At 30.3% G+C, this 19,041-nt stretch overlaps 1 protein-coding gene across 2 annotated transcripts; it reads left to right on the top strand.

Moving 5' to 3' along the window:
- The first annotated feature begins 7,347 nt into the window (after positions 1 to 7,347).
- Positions 7,348 to 17,571, top strand: LOC131660923 (probable ubiquitin-like-specific protease 2B). 2 transcript variants are annotated; one of them, XM_058930282.1, is made up of 16 exons: positions 7,352 to 7,682; positions 8,789 to 9,144; positions 9,228 to 9,330; positions 9,425 to 9,471; positions 10,046 to 10,243; positions 10,326 to 10,401; positions 10,594 to 10,702; positions 11,010 to 11,066; positions 11,830 to 11,961; positions 12,326 to 12,526; positions 12,605 to 12,660; positions 12,739 to 12,832; positions 14,789 to 14,882; positions 15,393 to 15,512; positions 16,081 to 16,476; positions 16,748 to 17,571. In XM_058930282.1, the coding sequence occupies exons 1-16, from the start codon at positions 7,559 to 7,561 to the stop codon at positions 17,339 to 17,341; spliced, it is 2,757 nt and encodes a 918-aa protein (XP_058786265.1). In that variant the 5' UTR covers positions 7,352 to 7,558; the 3' UTR covers positions 17,342 to 17,571. The 2 variants fall into 2 exon arrangements, with proteins under 2 accessions (XP_058786266.1, XP_058786265.1); XM_058930283.1 differs by lacking the exon at positions 16,748 to 17,571 and having other exon boundaries at positions 7,348 to 7,682; positions 16,038 to 16,289.
- Positions 17,572 to 19,041: the final 1,470 nt, after the last annotated feature.

Here is a 19,041-nt window from a genome sequence, read left to right as displayed (position 1 = left end):
AGCTATTCAACAAGAACAATTTATTTTTCCTGTATTTAAAGGCATACAAGGACTCTATCTTCTCCCACAAAGTTTTGAGAGAGGCAGTTGCGTTCTGTTCTAAATGAGCAAACTTTCGTTTAAATATATGTTATACTTTTCACCACAGTTAATATAAACGACTATGATAACATGTATGTACATTTCACAACAATTGCTATCAAAGACCGCAGTGAAAGGTATTTTTTATTTTAATATAAATATTATGATTATAAGTGACACACCAATGTAAAATTGCTGGGTACTGGAATTCGAAATCTGTACGCCTTAACATATCACTACGGTACTAATAGGACAATAGTGAAATGTCTTTTAATAAAAGAGTAATTTGCAAGCGCATAAATAAGAGCTCTTACTTTGGTTGACTTAATGGTCGAGGTAATCTTATGTTACATTAAGTGTTTTTTTAGTAGTGCATACTCCACCATAAAGAGTATAGTCACTTGAAGCTACCCACTCCAAGAATTTTCACATTGTCTTCACTGATTATCATAGTTCAAAAACTATCATACTCCATCATGAAAAATATATTCCACTTAAAGATAAATCACTCCAAGAATTTTACTTTATCATCACCGACAATCATATACTATATGATTAAAAATATACTCCACACAAAGCCAAACTACTTTAAGAGTTTCACATGTCGAAAATTGGGTTGAAATTGATAGGGCAACTTCCATGTTGGAATGAAGCTCCTCAACCACCGACATAATCTCATAATACACCTTGCATCGATGTCAATTAATTCCCATATATTAACCACTAACCAATAACTTATGTAATTCTAATTGTATAAACTTATGTTTGACTTGAACTTTCCACAAGTCAACAACAATTCTTCCATCAATTTTCTCTTGCCCAAACTGCACGGTGGAACTTGTGACCGCATGTTAACAACTCTTTCACAACACTATCCTTCTTTTTCAATGTGGAAGATCAAACAAAGCTACAACCACATAGTATACTAAGAACTCTTATCCGTAGATCAAACTAAAAGTTATAATACCAGTTGTTCGAAAAAACAGCATAGGGAAAATAAAAAACACAATCCCAACACAAAAATATAACGTAGAAACTCCAAAAACGGAAAAAAATCACAGGCTTTGTCAAATGACAATTAGAAAAGAACACCATGTAAAAATTGTTACAACATATAATTTACTCTTAACCACTCAAGATCCTCAGTACACACACACCCTAAAAAAATAATATTTAATTACATCTCAAAACATTAACTCAAGAGTATAAAAAATATAAACAAAAGTCAAATATAGACTTTAAGTATTTTTGACTAATGCATTTTATAATAAAAAATTGAATCCTTTATATTCCCTATAATTTTTTACATTTTAAATATTTGCAATAATTTTCAAAGCAAAAAATAGGGGTAAAATTAGAAAGAGTATAATAATTAAATGCATTGAGATTGAGACATCCTCCTTAAAGAATGAGCTTTTTTGCAAATTTTCTTATAGTTGAGACCAGAGGGAGTATAACATTGAACTCTCTCCTTCTTTACAAAACTAAACCAGATTTTTTTTAATAAGAACTAGTAAAGGACCCGTGCGCCCGCACGGGTCACGTAAAGTCGGTATAAATATTAAATAAATATAATATGGTTATGGTTAAAGAATTATATTAAAATATATATTAATTAAGCGAAATAATTTTTTCAATGATGATTATCATATCAATATTAATTTAATTGATCAATTTGTAGTTGTTTTCAATGATGATATTTATGTTGGATAAAAATTAAAATAATATTAGGGATAATTAATTATTATTGTTGATTACAATTTTAACTCTGAAAAAATATAGTTCTTGATAAAAAGTAAAAAAATAAATAAAAATTGAGATAATGTAGTTATTATGTACTATCATTATCAACAATTTTTATGGGCTCCCACCCCTAGTATGTCTACCCGCCTTTTTTTTTCCGCAGACGCACATTATCAACAATTTTTATGGGCTCCCACCCCTAGTATGTCTACCCGCCTTTTTATGAGCATGATTCAAATTGCAAATTCAAATTATCAAAATAAAAAATTGCAAAAAAAATTATAACATCTATATAAGTCAAGAAACAAAAAATAATGAAATGACATATTATAATTCAATGCAACACATTTAAATCTCATTATTTAACTTTAAATATATATATATATATATATATTTAATTTGATTTACCAAAGAAAAATTTGTACAAAAGATGTATATTATTAATATTAATGTTACTTATCACATATATGTCGTTAAATTCTCATATTTGTGTTAGCTACTCATACTGAATCAAAAATACTAATGTAATGAAATAAAAACAGCAAAAATATTTAATTCAAATTGCATATCCAATAACAAAAATAGAACATTTATTAAATAAAAAATAACGTATAATTTTATTTATAATCTTGACAGAAAAAGATTTATATACCAACTCTTTCTTTATATTTGATATATTTAATGAAATGAATATAAATTAGAATTAATGTCAAATATTTTTTTTATAGATATTAAAGAAATGAATATAAATTAGAAGTAATGTCAACTATTTTCAATGGGAAAGATACAATAATGCGTGTTGAAAGGTGTTATATGCATTTAATTTTTAATTTTTAATTCTATACAAAATCTTTTTTGTATGTTTATTTACAATTATTTTATATTGATTCCTCTATTTGAATTTGAATTATGTCAAGGTACTATATATTTGTTGATATTGTATGGAAGGTAGAGAGTTATATGAATTTCACTTTTTTATGATTAATTAACCGTAATGATTACTTTTAGATATTGGAATTGATTGGAAAACTTGTAGCATGCAAAAGAAATAATGATTGTTTTTAGATATTGTCAAATATTAAAGACATACGGCATGCTAATATGAGTTGATGATGAAAAAAGACAATTGAAGGCATGAAAATCGTAATAAAATATTTGTTTAAACTTGGACATGAAATTAATTTTGGTAGACATCGATTTTCTTATTATGATAGTAGTTATTATAATAGTAGACCAATTATTTCTTAAAAAATATTAATAATTGCAAATGTTAAAAAAGAAGACTAATTATTATCACCTAAAACTACATATTCCCAATGACATTTTCTTCAAACTTCTAATTAAAAAAGACTATTAATTATTACCACCTACAACTAAAACCTACTACAACTAAAATCTACCTCTATTGGGTCCTTTATTGCGATAAAATAAAATAAAACTATTTAATATTTTATTAAATAAATTAAGATTGGAAAACAAAAAAAAGTTAATCGTGTGAATTTTTTTAGCCAAAAATAACTTTTTGAGATATTATTATTATATATTAATTTTAAAAATATTATTATTTCTATGATTAATAATTTGGGGAACATAATATTTTTATTAGGTTGATTAATGTATAATTGTTATTAATAAACTCTTAATGTTGATTATTATGAAAATTTAATGAAAAATGAGACTGTTCTCCCATCGAACCATCTCCATTTTTTTTTGTTAATGTCCTTGATGTAGTCAAATTTTCTACTATTTGTCACTGAAAAAATACATTAATAAATAAAAGGCAAGTAAACCAAACGCAGAGGTTGGTGTGAATCATAAATCTACTATAAATCGAAACAAAAATTTGATGAATGAATAGAGTGGGAATTCAAAAGGTTAATTTTCTGTTTCCAATATGTTAATTTCTTTAACCGAGAAAAACTGTTGGAAGTATAATAGGGTTTGGGAAAAGACTTTAGGTCAAATATGATTATATATATATATATATATATATATATATATATATATATATATATATATATATATATATATATATATATATATATATATATATGATTAATATTTAAAGTAATAATGCATTTAAGACTTGTTAGCTACAATTAACATTGAGAATCAAAATAATTAAATTGGAAAAAGAAACAAAGCATGATGGTAATAATTTAATTGGAACGTAAATATTTGGCATGTAATAATTTAATGCATTTTATAATTATTTGTGTGTAGTTAATTTTTAATTTAAATGGAAATAAATAAATTGAAAAATCATATTTAATTTATGAATTAAATCAAATCCTAATCCTTTTTTAACTCTCCATTGAACTTCAGTGAATCATATATTTAATTTATTGGAATTTAAGATGGTCCTCCGAACCATGAAGACACTTTATTTTTGGTGAAATTTTTATATGAGAGAATCATAGTCAAACTCTCCCGTGAAATCTTATCCTTCCTTTTGAAATTTTACGTAAGAAAATTGCAATCCCAATTTTAAACTCTCCCGTGAAATTCATATACCCATTTTTTTTCAATTAAATATATTAAAAGTTTTTTTAAAAAAATTAAATATGAGGATGTACACTACTTATATATAATATTTTTATAAATAGTAATAAATATATAATAGTTGATATCTTGGCCTTTTGTTTTAAATATAAAAAAATAAAAAATTTGTGTCTTTCATAAAAAAATTTGTTTATTCATCAATCATAATTTTCTCATGTTTTTTAATAAAAACAAATATATGTATCAACTTTTAGAATAAATGTTAACATCTTATCATAAATAAATGCTAACATTTTTTCATGTCAATTTTATTTTTATTTGTATCATGTAATAATAATATATATCATTTTTTATCAGGTATATGATATTTTTGCTTAAAAAATTTATAAAAGAAATCATACTTAATTGATTGAAACAATTTTTATAGAAGCAAATTATTGTTGCCTATAAAATTGACACTCTAAATCAAAAAAAAATTTGAAAATCAAAATAAAATTGAATTAATTAATTTAACGTTTTATTAATAAGTATTTATATGAATTACATATATAAGAAAATAAAAAAAAATATGGATTATACCATATTATATTTTGGTAATGTAAGAATATTCTAATTATTTTAAGATAATTTAGATCAAATATTAAATAAATATTTTTTATCTATTAGTTTGAAATCAAAATTAATCATCAGAAATTCTTATTAGAAGGAGTTAAGTATTTTTTTCTTGTATTAAGTCATAATATTAAATATAATTATTTTCTTTTAATTTATGATATTTTTTTAAGATAAATTTATAAAAAATCATACTTAATTTATTAAATCCATTTTGATAGGACCAAAATGATCTTGTGATTTTTGTGTATTCACCTATTGTTATTGTCCATGTAAAATATTCATTTATAAAAAATTATTGCCTTCCGATTTCTTATTATCATTGAATAAATATTTTTCTTATTATCATTCAATTAATATTTTCATATTCTCATTCAATTATTGTCTTTTTTTCATATTCTCATTCATTTTTCATATTCTCATTCAATACCAAAAGACAAATCGCAAAAAAACAAATAATTAAGAAGGTTAATTATATAGCCGTAAAAAGATTCTGTGGATTAATGTCATTATTGATATAGACCCTAAGAATTGTTTAGAGATTAATGAGATAATTAGGGTATGAAAAATGACCTTAAATCGGCTATTGATTTTCTTATATAGATAGTAGATAATTTAATAGTCTTATATATTAAAAATTAATATATATATATATATATATATATATATATATATATATATATATATATATATAATAACACCCTAAATTTTTAAAGCAATATTTAGAAGATAATACTCATTCTATACTCATATAATATAACAAAATATTTAATAAAAATAAAAAATAAACAAAATATATCTCTCTGTAATTAAACTTTTCCACTTTCTATTTCTCATATATTTTTTTTCTTTTTCAAAAAAAATAAAGTAAGAGTAATGTACAAAAATGAAAAGTTAAGAGTTTAGAAAAATAAAGTGGAAAAATTAAAACCTTTCACTTTATTTATTAAAAAAACTAAATCTTAATAATTAAAACTAACGACTCTTAATTAACAATAATAATTAATAAAAATAATCTTAATTATTTTTATATTGAATTTTTCAAATCAAGTAAGAAATGACATTTCACCATTTAATTAAAAATTAAAGAAAAATAAATAAAAGAAGTAACCATGAGGAAGGAAAGAGAATGCAGTAAATTTTGTGTGCAGCAACGTAAAAATAACTTTTTATCTCCAAAAACACTTATAAAAAGTGCTTATTTCAATCCAAAATCATTTTTTCTTTCTCTGATTTATGTCTTCTCTATTGTAATAAAATCAAGTAAACACCATACTCTCTTTCTTATCTCATTAAATCAACTCCATGTTTCTTTGTGGTCGTTAATATCCTTGATGCAGTCAAATTTTCCACTCTTTGTCACTGCAAAAAAAATACATTAATGAATTAAAGGTAAGGAAACGAATTAAAGGTGAGGAAACTGAATGAATGCAGATGATGGTGTAAATCACAAATCTATTATAAAACAAAACTTTTGTCTTCACGTATCTGAATTTAAAATCCTGAAACAAACAAAAATTATATTAGAGAATTAGAAATTAAAATTGAAAATCAAATTCGTAGATATGCAGAATAGTAAGATCTGAAGTTAAGCAGAGCAACTGAATGATGGCAGAGCAGTGAATGAGGAGCAAAGGAAGAGAATAAAAAATTGAGAATGCAAAGAATGAAGAAGGTGGAAATAAATAACAGAGAATGAAAGAAGAAAAGGTGATGCAAAGAGATAGATGGAGGGACTCATACAATGGTTCAACGATTCCCAATACACTAAACCGTAAAAGCAATAAAAATACTGTTGTGCATGCAATAAAGCAAATGGGTTTAGGGTTGAACTTGTGGATGAGAGATGCATTATGTAGTTATTATAGGATTCAAGAGGCAAACGAAATTGAATGAGAGGAATGGAAAAGGTATGCAAATTTGAAATTATGCAGACTTCACCTGACTCTATGTCTGCATGACCCAATGAAAATGCACGATGCAATAAAAAAGCGTGTTCCAATAAAGAAGTTTTGCATTAAATTGGATGTTGGAATGTAATCATGATTAGATGTAAAATGACGCTCAGGGGTATGTAAAAACCATGTTTAATTGATTGTGATTAGGGTAATTAAGGGAATTTTGTGGTAATTGATTTTTATATATTAAAATAGATATTACAAATTTTTACATGGAAGATGCTTATTGTTAAGAAAATGTGAAAATAAAAAAGACAAGAATAAATTCATCCATTCATTATCACCGCAATTCCATGATCGCAATTAAATAAGAAATTAAATTAAAAATAAAATAAAAATTTTACTTTTACACTCTTATATTTTTTCTTCAATTTCTTTCCTATTAAATAGCACTACTTTTTCCATTAAAGTTTAAAATCCGCTGATTTTAATTTATCTTTTAAGTTGTGAACTTACGCTTAAAAATGGAAGAAGTTTCCAACTGTAGTGTAGCGCACGTGGCTTCTTCTAATTGGTGAATACGTGTAGTAATTAGGGCACTGCTTATTCTTCAACGCACCATCAAATCCAAGTTTCGTCTCTTACAGCTAGCACCGATTTCGCGCTCTAGGTCTCTCCGAGTCCGAGTGCGGAATTTCCAAAACCCTTGTTTATCGGGGACAATGAACGAGTCTCCGCGACGAGATCTACAAGTCTTCGATTTCAATGAAGAGGAAGCGATTAACTCCGACAAACTCCTCCTCAACAAATTCAACAAAATCCCTATCAACGACTCTCTCGCTCACGGTAAGATTATTTCACAGAAATTCGCAATTATGATTTATAAGCTAGATTCTTAGCTGGATTCATTCGTGTTTAGTACTTCTCTTGTTAGATTTTGTGATTTTGATCAATTTTCCTTGTGTGAATTTTAGGTGTAGCCATTGTGTTAGATTTAGGTATTAGTAATCTCAATTTTTAAGAGTAGTGTTAGGTTTTAGACTTGATACATGCAAAATTGAATGATTGAAACCTGGATACTGTTTACTTTTTTTTCTCTTGTTGAGATTTTACATGATTTTGTTGCGTGATAGTTGTGCATATTTCACTCTCGATATAAATGAAGTTATGAATATTAATTGAATACAAAATGTTGATTTTGGCGGATATGGCATCAATATAGCTTAATGCAGTACATCAATAACGTAAAAACGATACTGTTTTGGGAGCTCAGCAGCTTCAGGTGATAGTGAAGTGAAACAAGAAAATGTATTACAAGGTTGGGAGCCATGCTTTTATTGTTGAAAGTGTGGTCTGGTTTTGTCAGATAATCCTTAGTTTAGGAATTTTGCTTTCAGGTTGAAATAGTTGTTGTTAGTGGCAGAGCTTTGAAGTTGAAGTAGTTTTGCTGTTATTGTTAGTTCGCCAAGTTTTCATATTTGATTTGTGGGCTTGGTGGCTAAGTCGGCATTTTTTTCAACGCTCTCTACTGGATTCCAATCATTGTAGAACCAATTTTTTGCAAAAAAAATTCAATAAAGGAGCGTGTAGGAGTCGATTCGTGAGCCTTTTGGAGTCTGAACAGCGTTTTACTGCTGGGACACGAGTGAAATAACATGGAAAAAAACGTAACATTATTTATAAAAATAAAAAGTGTAACTATATGAATATACCTATTAAGAAGAAAGACGATTTTGGGGGTGGCAATGACCTCGCTCTGACAACAAAGATCCACCACTGTGTCGTCACATGTATCTCATATCATATCCCTTTGTTCTTTCAAATATTATACAACTTTTTCAATTCTAAGTGGTTTCCTTGACCTAAATGTTCATGTTTTGTTTCCATCCATCTCTAAACTAGTTTTTTATTTATTGAATTGAATGTACATAGCTCACATAATATATTTTCAGATGGCCAGATCAAAGAGGTTGGTGTCAAGAATGTCCCCACTAATCCTTGTGTTGACGTCAAGAATGTCCCCAGTAATCCTTGTGTTGACGTTGATGTAATTGGGGGTATTTCAGATATGGAAACTGGTTGTTCAAACCCCTCTTTCAAAACAATGGAAGAGGAAGATACATTTGATAGCAAAGTGAAGAATTCCGAGTTAGGTGCAGACAAACAATCAAATTCCATTAGTCAGGAAAATCACTGTGATTTTAAAATAAATGTTGATTACTATGACGGACAAAAGAATAGGGATACAAGTGGTGGTGCATCTACACCTGGGACGAGCCAGATTGGTCCTTCAGAATCTCCATCCAGTGTAGTGTAACTTTTATTTGCAAGATTACAGCTTAAGGAAACGATTTGATTGTGAGACTTATATTTTAATTTCTTTTTTTGCAGAAAGAATCTGTTGATGTTAGTTCTGATGCTGATGATTGCATGAACCATGAGAGTGCCCCAACAAGTGCTGCTTCTGATATTGTAGAGAATGGAGTATTTCATCGTAATCCTAGATCCCTGCTACTTGTCAAATCTACCACATTTGATTTGAAATATTATGTTGCAGCTTACTTACAACTTAGTTTTCATAATTTCAGTATCACTGAATGGTTGTAGATTGGATGGTGCGCACACTTCTGACATGGTACCTTTTAATAATAGAGTAATTTATATTACATGTATTTTACGCCTTTTGGGGCTTTTCAAATTTGCAACTGCTTTGTTTATGTACTGTAATTTTTTTCATTACAGTTGTCTACAGCTTGTAAGTTTCCTTTCAAGCTGTTCATCACATTAAATATTTCTTTGCAAAAATGCCCCCATTTATTTTACACATAGGAAATATTAATCTCTCTCTTGTGAGGATTGGTTAAAAGAGTAGAAAAATTAAGATAGTATAAGGGAAATTTTGAAAAATTAATACACATTATAGACAAATTTACTACTATCAACCATATTAACCACTTTTCTTAATATATGTGAATTAGGTAAATGTATGAATGAGTTTTATATTAAGGGACGTGGAGAGTTCTCCACACGGCCATTTTTTACAAACTGATCTTAGAATATACGTCAATGTAAAACTCATTGAAGCTTCAAACTTCATATTTTTTTTTATATAAAATGCTTTCAACCATGCTCCATTCACCATTTTTTTAATAGTATATTGCATTGATTCATTTTGTATTAACTATTATTTTCTTTCATGCAATCTTCAGGATGATACAAATGCGGAAGTTGTCCTCCGTCCTGATTATATAGTTTACCAGGATAATTATTATATGGCGCCAATGTTAACTTTTTCACATCGTTGCATCAAGATCAATGTTTCAACTGCAAGTATGAAGCAAGGGGCCTTTGATCTTGAATGGGGACTTGATGATCTCATTGATATTAAGTGTCAGTTGTTTCCAAGTGTGAGTCTTATAGTTTTGTTGCTAGCATTATTTGTTTTGTTTCTGTATGAGTTCTGTAATTCTTGATGTGTACTTTCTTCAGAGTGGAACGGTCATCATAAAGATTAATGTAATATCAAGGAATGCAAATCAGTTGGATCATGTAAGCGACACTTCAGGTGAGTGTGGCTAATTTAGTTGATCAATGCGGGATGGTTTTCTTCTTCATAACACCTTGGCATGCTTGACATTGTTATTTAAATTTCAACTGTACACTTCTTGGGGTGATTTCTAGCATTTTGATTTTAGTGTTTGCAGATAGCTTCTCTTTTATTGATTATAAATGTATTATATGCATATATTTATTTTAGGCATCGAGGAATTGGAGATTGCAGTTGTTGATTCCAATTGGTCCCTGATACATAAACAAATCACATCTCTTAATGTAAAATACTTGGCTATTTGGAACGTCATGCTTAAGTAAGTCATAAAATTGTATATGTTTATTACTTTTTCCCTTGGTGAGTGAATCATCGACTGTTCTATAAAATGTTGCAGAGATTTCAGGTGTGCAACTGCTGGCTTTTGATATCCATTAACTATAGTTGTTGGGTAGTTTGCAAAGCACTAGTCTTGATAAGACTTAATTGATTATAATATTTGTGTTTTGCATATACTCATAATACTTGTTTCCATTTCTCGTAGTAAATTTTATTTTTGGGCTAAAATTGATTTGAAGTGGATTTATCCGACATGATATATTTGAAATTAAACTTTTCTCTTGTAGTACGGATGTAGAAGATAACGATACTAAATCGGGTGGATCAAGATGCTACTTTCCTAAGTGAGTAAGAATTGTTAATTTCCCTTTTTAGGCGAGTTAATTAGAAGTGTTGATGTCATTGTCTTGTTTTAAAAATGTTGTCTTCTGTAGTGCTTTCTGGTAACCTATTCCTTTTGCTTTTACATTGTATATGCTGTATATTTTGTCTTTCTTCTTTTCATGTTCCTTGGCCTATTCAATGTTTTAATATGCGCTTCTAAGATATCTGGCTTAGGATGTTGCAGAGATTCTTTGTTGATTTGTTTGTTGAAGTCCTTGGTTCAATTTGTATATTGTATTTCATGATCTCATGTCTTTAGGTAGAGACTTATGATTTCTGTTATATTTATGACAAAACCCATAATTTCTCCAATCCTCGGTCCTTTTTAATGTTTGTGTTAAATTGCATATAAAAGAGCATGGAGAAATTCATGCATAGAAACGACCCTAAATCCATATTCTTAGGAACAACCAATAAGAAGAGAGAAATTTTTTAATTTATTTAAATTTTAATTGGATACATGGGATGGTTGTGATTATGAAGGAGAGAGAAAATTTTATATTTGTTTTTTAATTAATTAAAATTTTGTGATTGATTGTGTGTAAAAGAACTTCTTATGTCTGTGTCTACCTAAGAATTTTCCAAGAGCATGTTATCTTATTGATTTTCATTACAATCTATTCCTTTCTACCTCACATGCACTTCACTTCTTATTCTGTGTGGTTTGCGGCTGCTCCAAATACCTTATGGTTGCTAATTCTGAGAATTGATGATCTGAAACAGTTTTGAGGAGCCTTTTGATGAAGTCATATATCCTGAAGGGGACCCAGATGCTGTTTCTCTAAGCAAGAGAGATTTTGATCTATTACAACCTGACACATTCATTAATGACACAATAATTGACTTTTACATCCAGTAAGTTTGTGTGTATATGTGTGTGCGCCTACGTTCTTCTTTTATATTGTAACTTTGTCCACCATGGAGCTTCCTTTTTCTTTTTCCTTTTTAAAAACTAGATGTGTTTTTACATAATTTACGTGACATCCATTTTTTAGTTAAAAATATATAATCATGTATGTAAGTACTTATGGGCAGAGGAACAAGAAGTTATGTCATGTGCATGTTGAAAGAATAATAAAACTTAAAAGGATTGACGATTGCAGGATTAGGTTAAAAGTAGAAAATATTAAGAAAATAAAGTTGTATTGTAGGGCTCTTGATCTACACTCTGATTCTTGAAGATGGTTTTTAACAGTTCTGAAAATCTCTAATTTGGCAGGTATCTGAAGAATCAGATACAAGAGGAGGAAAAACCTAGATTTCATTTTTTTAATAGTTTTTTCTTTCGAAAGCTGGCCGATTTGGACAAAAATCCATCTAGTGCTTCGGATGGAAAAGCAGCATTTCTTCGTGTTCGTAAGTGGACAAGAAAAGTAAATTTATTTGAAAAGGATTACATCTTCATTCCTGTGAACTTCAAGTACGATTCCATCACAGTTTGGCTTCTCTTATTTTCTTTATTTATGTTCAAGTTCTGATTAGCGTTAAATTATGGCAGTCTTCATTGGACCTTAATAGTCATATGTCATCCTGGTGAAGTGGTTAATTTCAATGGTGAGGTCTCGATTTGTGATATTTCGTATGGAACGTTCTTTTCAAATATTGATGTTTTGAGACATATGCATATTTCAGATAAAGAATTGGCCAACTCGCTTAGGGTACCCTGTATATTACATATGGATTCTATAAAAGGAAATCATAGTGGTCTGAAAAACCTACTGCAAAGGTATCCCTCCGTTTCTTTTTACTTATCACGTTTGTAATAAAATTTTGTTCCTATCTAATTATTGTTTTCTAACTTTAATGCAAAATTAATTATTCTTTTGTCAATAATACCCATAATTTGTTGCAAAGAGAGAATCAGTTTTCTGTTACTGTATGTAACTTACTGATCTAAATCAAATAGCTTACATTCGCTATGCTCATCTCTTTGTAATCAATGTATCAAATTAATAAAATTATAAAAAGGGATAGCGTCAGCGTGAAAAAATAATTAAAATTTAAATAATTTAAAGACATTAAAACTGTTTGTTTTTGGGTGCATAACAGACGTTACAAACGATAAAGCTCATTGACGTAAATTTTAGACTATTCTGTTTAGCGTGTATTATCAGACAATATATAGCACAGTATAGTTTGTTGTGTTGTGTGCATTGATCACCTAATAACCTATAACACGAATAATTGTGCTATGACCGGACTATTTGTCATGTACTGATTTTGCGTATGTTGTGTGCATCATGTTGTGTGCATCAAACACACTCTTGATATAATTTCTTAATTATTTCAACCTTCATAACAGTTTGATATTATATATGCTAGTTTAAGTTGGTTTTGGGGAAGGGGGTATCTGCACCTAAATTCTGTAATTGTTTGTTTGCCAGTACCTTTGTTAAACTGTGATCTTATTGAGCATTTGAGGATAATTTTTCTAGCTGTTAATAAGCTTCTTTCAATGATGTAATTAGTCATGAAGTCTGCTTGATCAATAATTACTAAACATACTAATCAGTCGCCTTTCAAGGAAACCGTGGCCTTAGAAGCAGTAAATTACATCCTTAGCCCGAGATTTGCGTATAATAGTTCATTTAACTCAAATTTTATTGAAAACTATATGTATATGTATATAAAAATAAAAGTGTGTAAATCATTGCAGAGGTGGATAAGCTATATGTAAATTCATTGTAAATCCTCGCAGAGGTTGGAGGCTTTCCCGGGCCTTGCATGAGAGTGTGCTGCCCCTAATCTATATTTTCTGTTTCTTATTTTTTTTGTAAAATTGTGCAAATCATTGAACATATACTGTGTAAACAAATCTTATAGTTAAATTTTAGTCTAGATTATTGAAACACATTAAAACACATGCTTAAATTTCATAACTTCAGAGCTTTATGATGTAGTTTTGATTGTCACTTTCAAAATCTGCTCGAACTTGGAAAACATAAATAACAGAGTAACGTTTAATTAAAAGAAATCCATATTATTTATTGTTGCTGCTTAGTGTATGCGTTGGAATTTCCGCCTTCATTACGGTCCACCCCTAGTCGCCTAAAATTGTGGCATTTGGCTTGCCTTCGTTGCAGCCTCCAACACCCTCATTGTGTTGGGTTTGAAGGGGGGTGGATTTAGTTCCACATTGCTTAGAGATATGACATGTGTTGTGTTTATAAGTCACGTTAACAGCCGGTTTTGTGGGGATGAGTAAAGACCCAACCCACACATTCTTAGATGGATGGTATCAGAGCCTATCCTAGATCACTTGTTGGGCTTCTCGCATCGTCTGCATTTCGCCTCATTGAGGCCCAAGTGTGAGGGGTGTGTTGGAATTTCCACCTTCATTGCAGTCCACCCCTAGTCGTCTAAAATTGTGGCATTTGACTTGCCTTCATTGTAGCCTTGAACACCTTCATTGTGTGGGGTTTGAAGGGGTGGATTTAGTCCCACGTTGATTAGTGATATGACCTGTGTTGTGTTTATAAGTTGGGACAAGCTTCACCTTAAAACCGGTTTTGTGGGGATGAGTTAGACCCAACTCACACATTCTAAGAGTTTGCATTAGCATTTTCTATTTCATTAGTATCTTGCTGTCTCTGTCTTTTGTTACCTTGCTCTAAGTCCCAAATTAGTGTCTATATATTATGCGTATATATTGCTCTTATCCCTTCTCATCTGATATTGACAGTTACTTGTGGGAAGAATGGAAAGAGAGACATAAAGATGCACCGGAAGAAGACCTTTCAGCATTATTTTCAAATTTGCGTTTTCTCCCTCTTACGGTACTGTCTGCTAATATATTGATGACTCTCAAATAAGGAGCACAAGGATAATTATTCTTTTTTTCAATTCATATTAGTTATACTTGTGTGAACGAAAGAAGTTTTAGTTATATTGCACATAAGTAAATTATACACGGTTCAGGGAATTACTAAAGAAAGCGGTGTCTCCACATAAAAAAAAAATCTTTTAGATAACGATATTGATGAATATGAAAATATCTGTATTCACTGTTGAAATGAGTTTGTACTTTCCTTATAAAATATATACGTATTTGGTTCAATCCATCATATGCTAGGAAATTTTGTGCAAACCAATTTTGTAGGTACACTTGAAAAGGACAAATCCTATCACTTGATAATTTTGATTTTCCCCTTCATATGCTGTTGAAAAACATGCAGGAATATACCGTGCCTATTGTGGGTTGCTGAGAATATTGACCACCTTTTTGTTATCTGTTCTTATGCTTAGTTTAACTATTGTTTTATGACCACATGCTCTCTTCATGACAGTTGCCACAGCAGGATAACTCATATGATTGTGGCCTCTTTCTGCTGCACTACCTAGAGCTCTTCCTTGCCGAAGCTCCTCTTACTTTCAATCCATTCAAACTAACCAAGTTTTCCAATTTTGTAAGTGGTTTTCTTAAGTAAGTTTTGGCTTATGTCGATCTTTTTTAGGGAGTCATAAAAGGTCATTGGAAAAAACATTGCCTGATTATCGATATTCAAAGAGTGGATAACGATTAGCCACTGATTCGACTTAATTAACCACTTGATGTATTATCACCATTTGACTTAAGTTTTATCCATAATTCTTTTGTTACAATTTACTATATTTGGTTTATCTTTATCTGAGTTGTTGATCATTCCTATATTCCTATTAGTATAACATCCCCCATGTTTCGGAGTTCCTTGCCTTGTTGTCTTTATGTTATCTGTTTTAGTACTACAAGGCCCAGTGAGCAACTTCATAAATGATTCATATGGTTTCTTATTGCTATTTTTTCAACTTGGTTTATCTTTATCTGAGCTATGATCACGCCTATTGAATATTACATCTCCCAACTTTTGTAGTTCCTTGCCTAGTTGTTCTATATCTACACAGTTTTAACATTCTAAGGGTAACACTGACAATTTTACTATTGATTTGGACAGTCTCTTATATGGATTTGGCCTGACATAGCTAGTATTTTTCCAGCTCAATGCGGATTGGTTTCTGCCTGCCGAGGCATATCTCAAGCGAACACTGATCCAGAAGTTGATTTCTGAACTTGTGGAAAACCATGGTTCACGGGAAATCTCGTCCTCGGACTGTAGTGATGACCCCCAATACATAGAAAATAATGAAAACAGAATCTGTATTGAGCATCCTGAAGTCAATAGGGAGTCAAAAACTTCCTTTGATGGGCAGGGAATAGAAATGACTCTATTGTCTGGATCGTCGTCTTTGGATCCTCAATCTTTTAACAACTCAGGCATGGTTCTTAAGGATCTCTTTGAGCCAGGTGCTTCAGCGACAACATCGGCACAGTGCCATTCTTTTGACCAGCGATCGTCTGATTATCGTTTCAATAATTCGATATTTTCGATGGAGGTATGCACTTTTATCTGTCTGCACATGGATTTTGTTTTTCGGATATCATTTAAGTCCTTGTGCCAAACAAGGCTCCTATAGTAAATTTTAATGGTGCTTTGCATTTTATCCAATTACATTAGCTTGGGGCCTACCCTCTCCTGGGCCTTCCACATAGTTATTCAGTGATGCCCAGATTTCTACCTTCTGAATAGACTAAATTATTTTAGATCGTATCCTCTTTTTATTCATTCTAAAGCTTATACCCTCACCTTTCTGTTCTATTTAATAGGAAAGCTCTGATCTTGGGGAACAATTTATGTATTTAGCCACAGATACCAACTTAGCCACAGATACCAACTTCCAGCAAGTGGCTGAAGTTACACCTCAAGCATGTTCTTTGCCTTACCTTCCTAGGGATTGTGGAAATGGGATTAATCACATACTAGAAATCTCTCTGCAAGAGGATGTGTCATCTCCAAGCAGTTCCGATGATACAGAAGACATAGGGGTCACTGAAAACTGTCCAGACGATGGAAATGAACCCATAGCATCTAATGAGGCAGAACAAGGTGAACAAATTTGTTCACCCATAGAAGATACCGATAATTTTTTAGATATCTGTGGTTCTGCTAGCAACAATTTATCAATACCCTCGGTCAAGGGAATATCTAAAGACTCCATCATGAATTGTGATGGTTACAAGAATGGAGAAATTCACTCTCCCTGTCAGGAAGCTGCTCCCACAATAGGGTTGCATCAAGTTTCTAAAGCAGTAGATGAGGAGGCCGCATGTGATGATGGTCAGATGATTGATGGTATGGGACCTGATATTTGTGAGGAACAAGCTGCAAAGAGGAGGCGGGTTATGCCTCCTCCGCAATGAAGAAATGAGGAAATTATCCCAAAATCTAATTTGTATATATATGTATGAATATGGCTCTTAAAACTTAGTTTTAAAATTGTTCATTTGTTTACTCTTGTAATATGTGCATATCATTGGTACTTGTTAGGTTGGGAAGACACCGGTGACTTTAGATACTACTATCTGGTATTCCAATAGAAGTTATTTTTTTAATCGGATAAAAACCGTTCAAATTCATTCTCCTTTCTCCAGTTCTTGCATCCTGAGCTAAATGGTGGCTTCTGGTTTTACTTGTGAAAGTGAAACTTTTTAGGGGTGGATCCGAAGTTTACTTAGGGTGTGTTTGGAATGGCGGTGGACAGAATTGATTCTAGTAGAATTGAGTTTGGTAGAATTGATTCTAGCAGAATTGAGTTTAACAGAATTGATTTATGTTTGGATACATTTTTGTAAAAGTGAGTTGAATAATAAATTACAGTGTAAAAATCATCCAGAATCAATTCTAGAGGCAGAAGCTACAAATTCTAGCTTCAAGTAGAATCAATTCTGGAGACAGAATCAATTCTACTTTTGTCAAACCAAACATCTTAAAATCACATAGAATTGATTCTACACCTCTAGAATTACTTTTGGCCTTTTCAAAAGCCAAACCAAACATGCACTTAATCTATGTTTGGTTACCCAGTAGAAACCTTCAAAATCAATATCAATTATGGTCCTTCAATATTAATCTCAATGTGTTTGGTATTCACAAACAGTCAGCTGTCACCGTGCATTTTCTTGTTCATAATTGATTTTTTTATGAAGTTACAATTTCTAAATTCTTGAAATCAATTTTAGAAATCAGTTCTCCATTTCTGTAGATTTTTCTTGTCTTTAAATTGAACAGCATCAATAACTCTTGTCATTGTTTTGTCCTTTTCGTCATTTATACATTCTTTAAAAATTAATTTTTCTACCGTAGAACCAAACGCCCACTTATTATATTTAGGGTCCAAATTCTTCGTTCTTTTATCTTGGAAGCTCTCCCTCTCTTTTATTCCAAATTCTTAAATAAAGCTTATGCTGAAAACGTACCCAGCCTAAGTTGAAAATGCACTCTATAGGTCCAATAATAAAAGACATCAAAACAAAGCTGCCACAGACAAAATCAAAGATATAATGAAATAATAAAAAACACAGAATCCCGTGAAGACATCAATGGTGGCACATGTGACACAATGTACTGTAGACAAAATTATACAACCTCACTTTATTTTTTTGATAAAGTTTTATATCCTCATGTTTATCACGTTAATAATTCGTGACATTTAATTATTATTTACAATTTCAATTATGTGTGGAAATTATATTTAGTTTACTGTAAGAGTTAAAAGGTAGTGCAGTGACAGTGTAAAAAATCTTTATACTGTCATCCAATAGAAACATTTTATTCTGCCATATCATATCAGTAACTTAAAATTTACAGTATGACTTGGCGCTTAACATGGTCGTGATTGGTTGACAGTGTAAAATATTTTTACACTGTCAGTGTATCACCCCTTTTCTCTTACTATAATATAATAATAATGTTGACATTATATATATATTTTTGATGTAAACCTTCACTATTTACTTTGTAATTAAACAGACTATTTTCTTGAAAATAAAAATAAAAATAAAAATAAATATGTTACACTCATTAAAGAATAAAATGGTAAATTTACTGTTTTTAAATGAGG

The sequence above is a fragment of the Vicia villosa genome, linkage group LG3 (assembly GCF_029867415.1).
Source record: "Vicia villosa cultivar HV-30 ecotype Madison, WI linkage group LG3, Vvil1.0, whole genome shotgun sequence".
Classification (NCBI taxonomy): Eukaryota; Viridiplantae; Streptophyta; class Magnoliopsida; order Fabales; family Fabaceae; genus Vicia; species Vicia villosa.
This window is presented reverse-complemented; position numbering and strand designations above follow the sequence as displayed.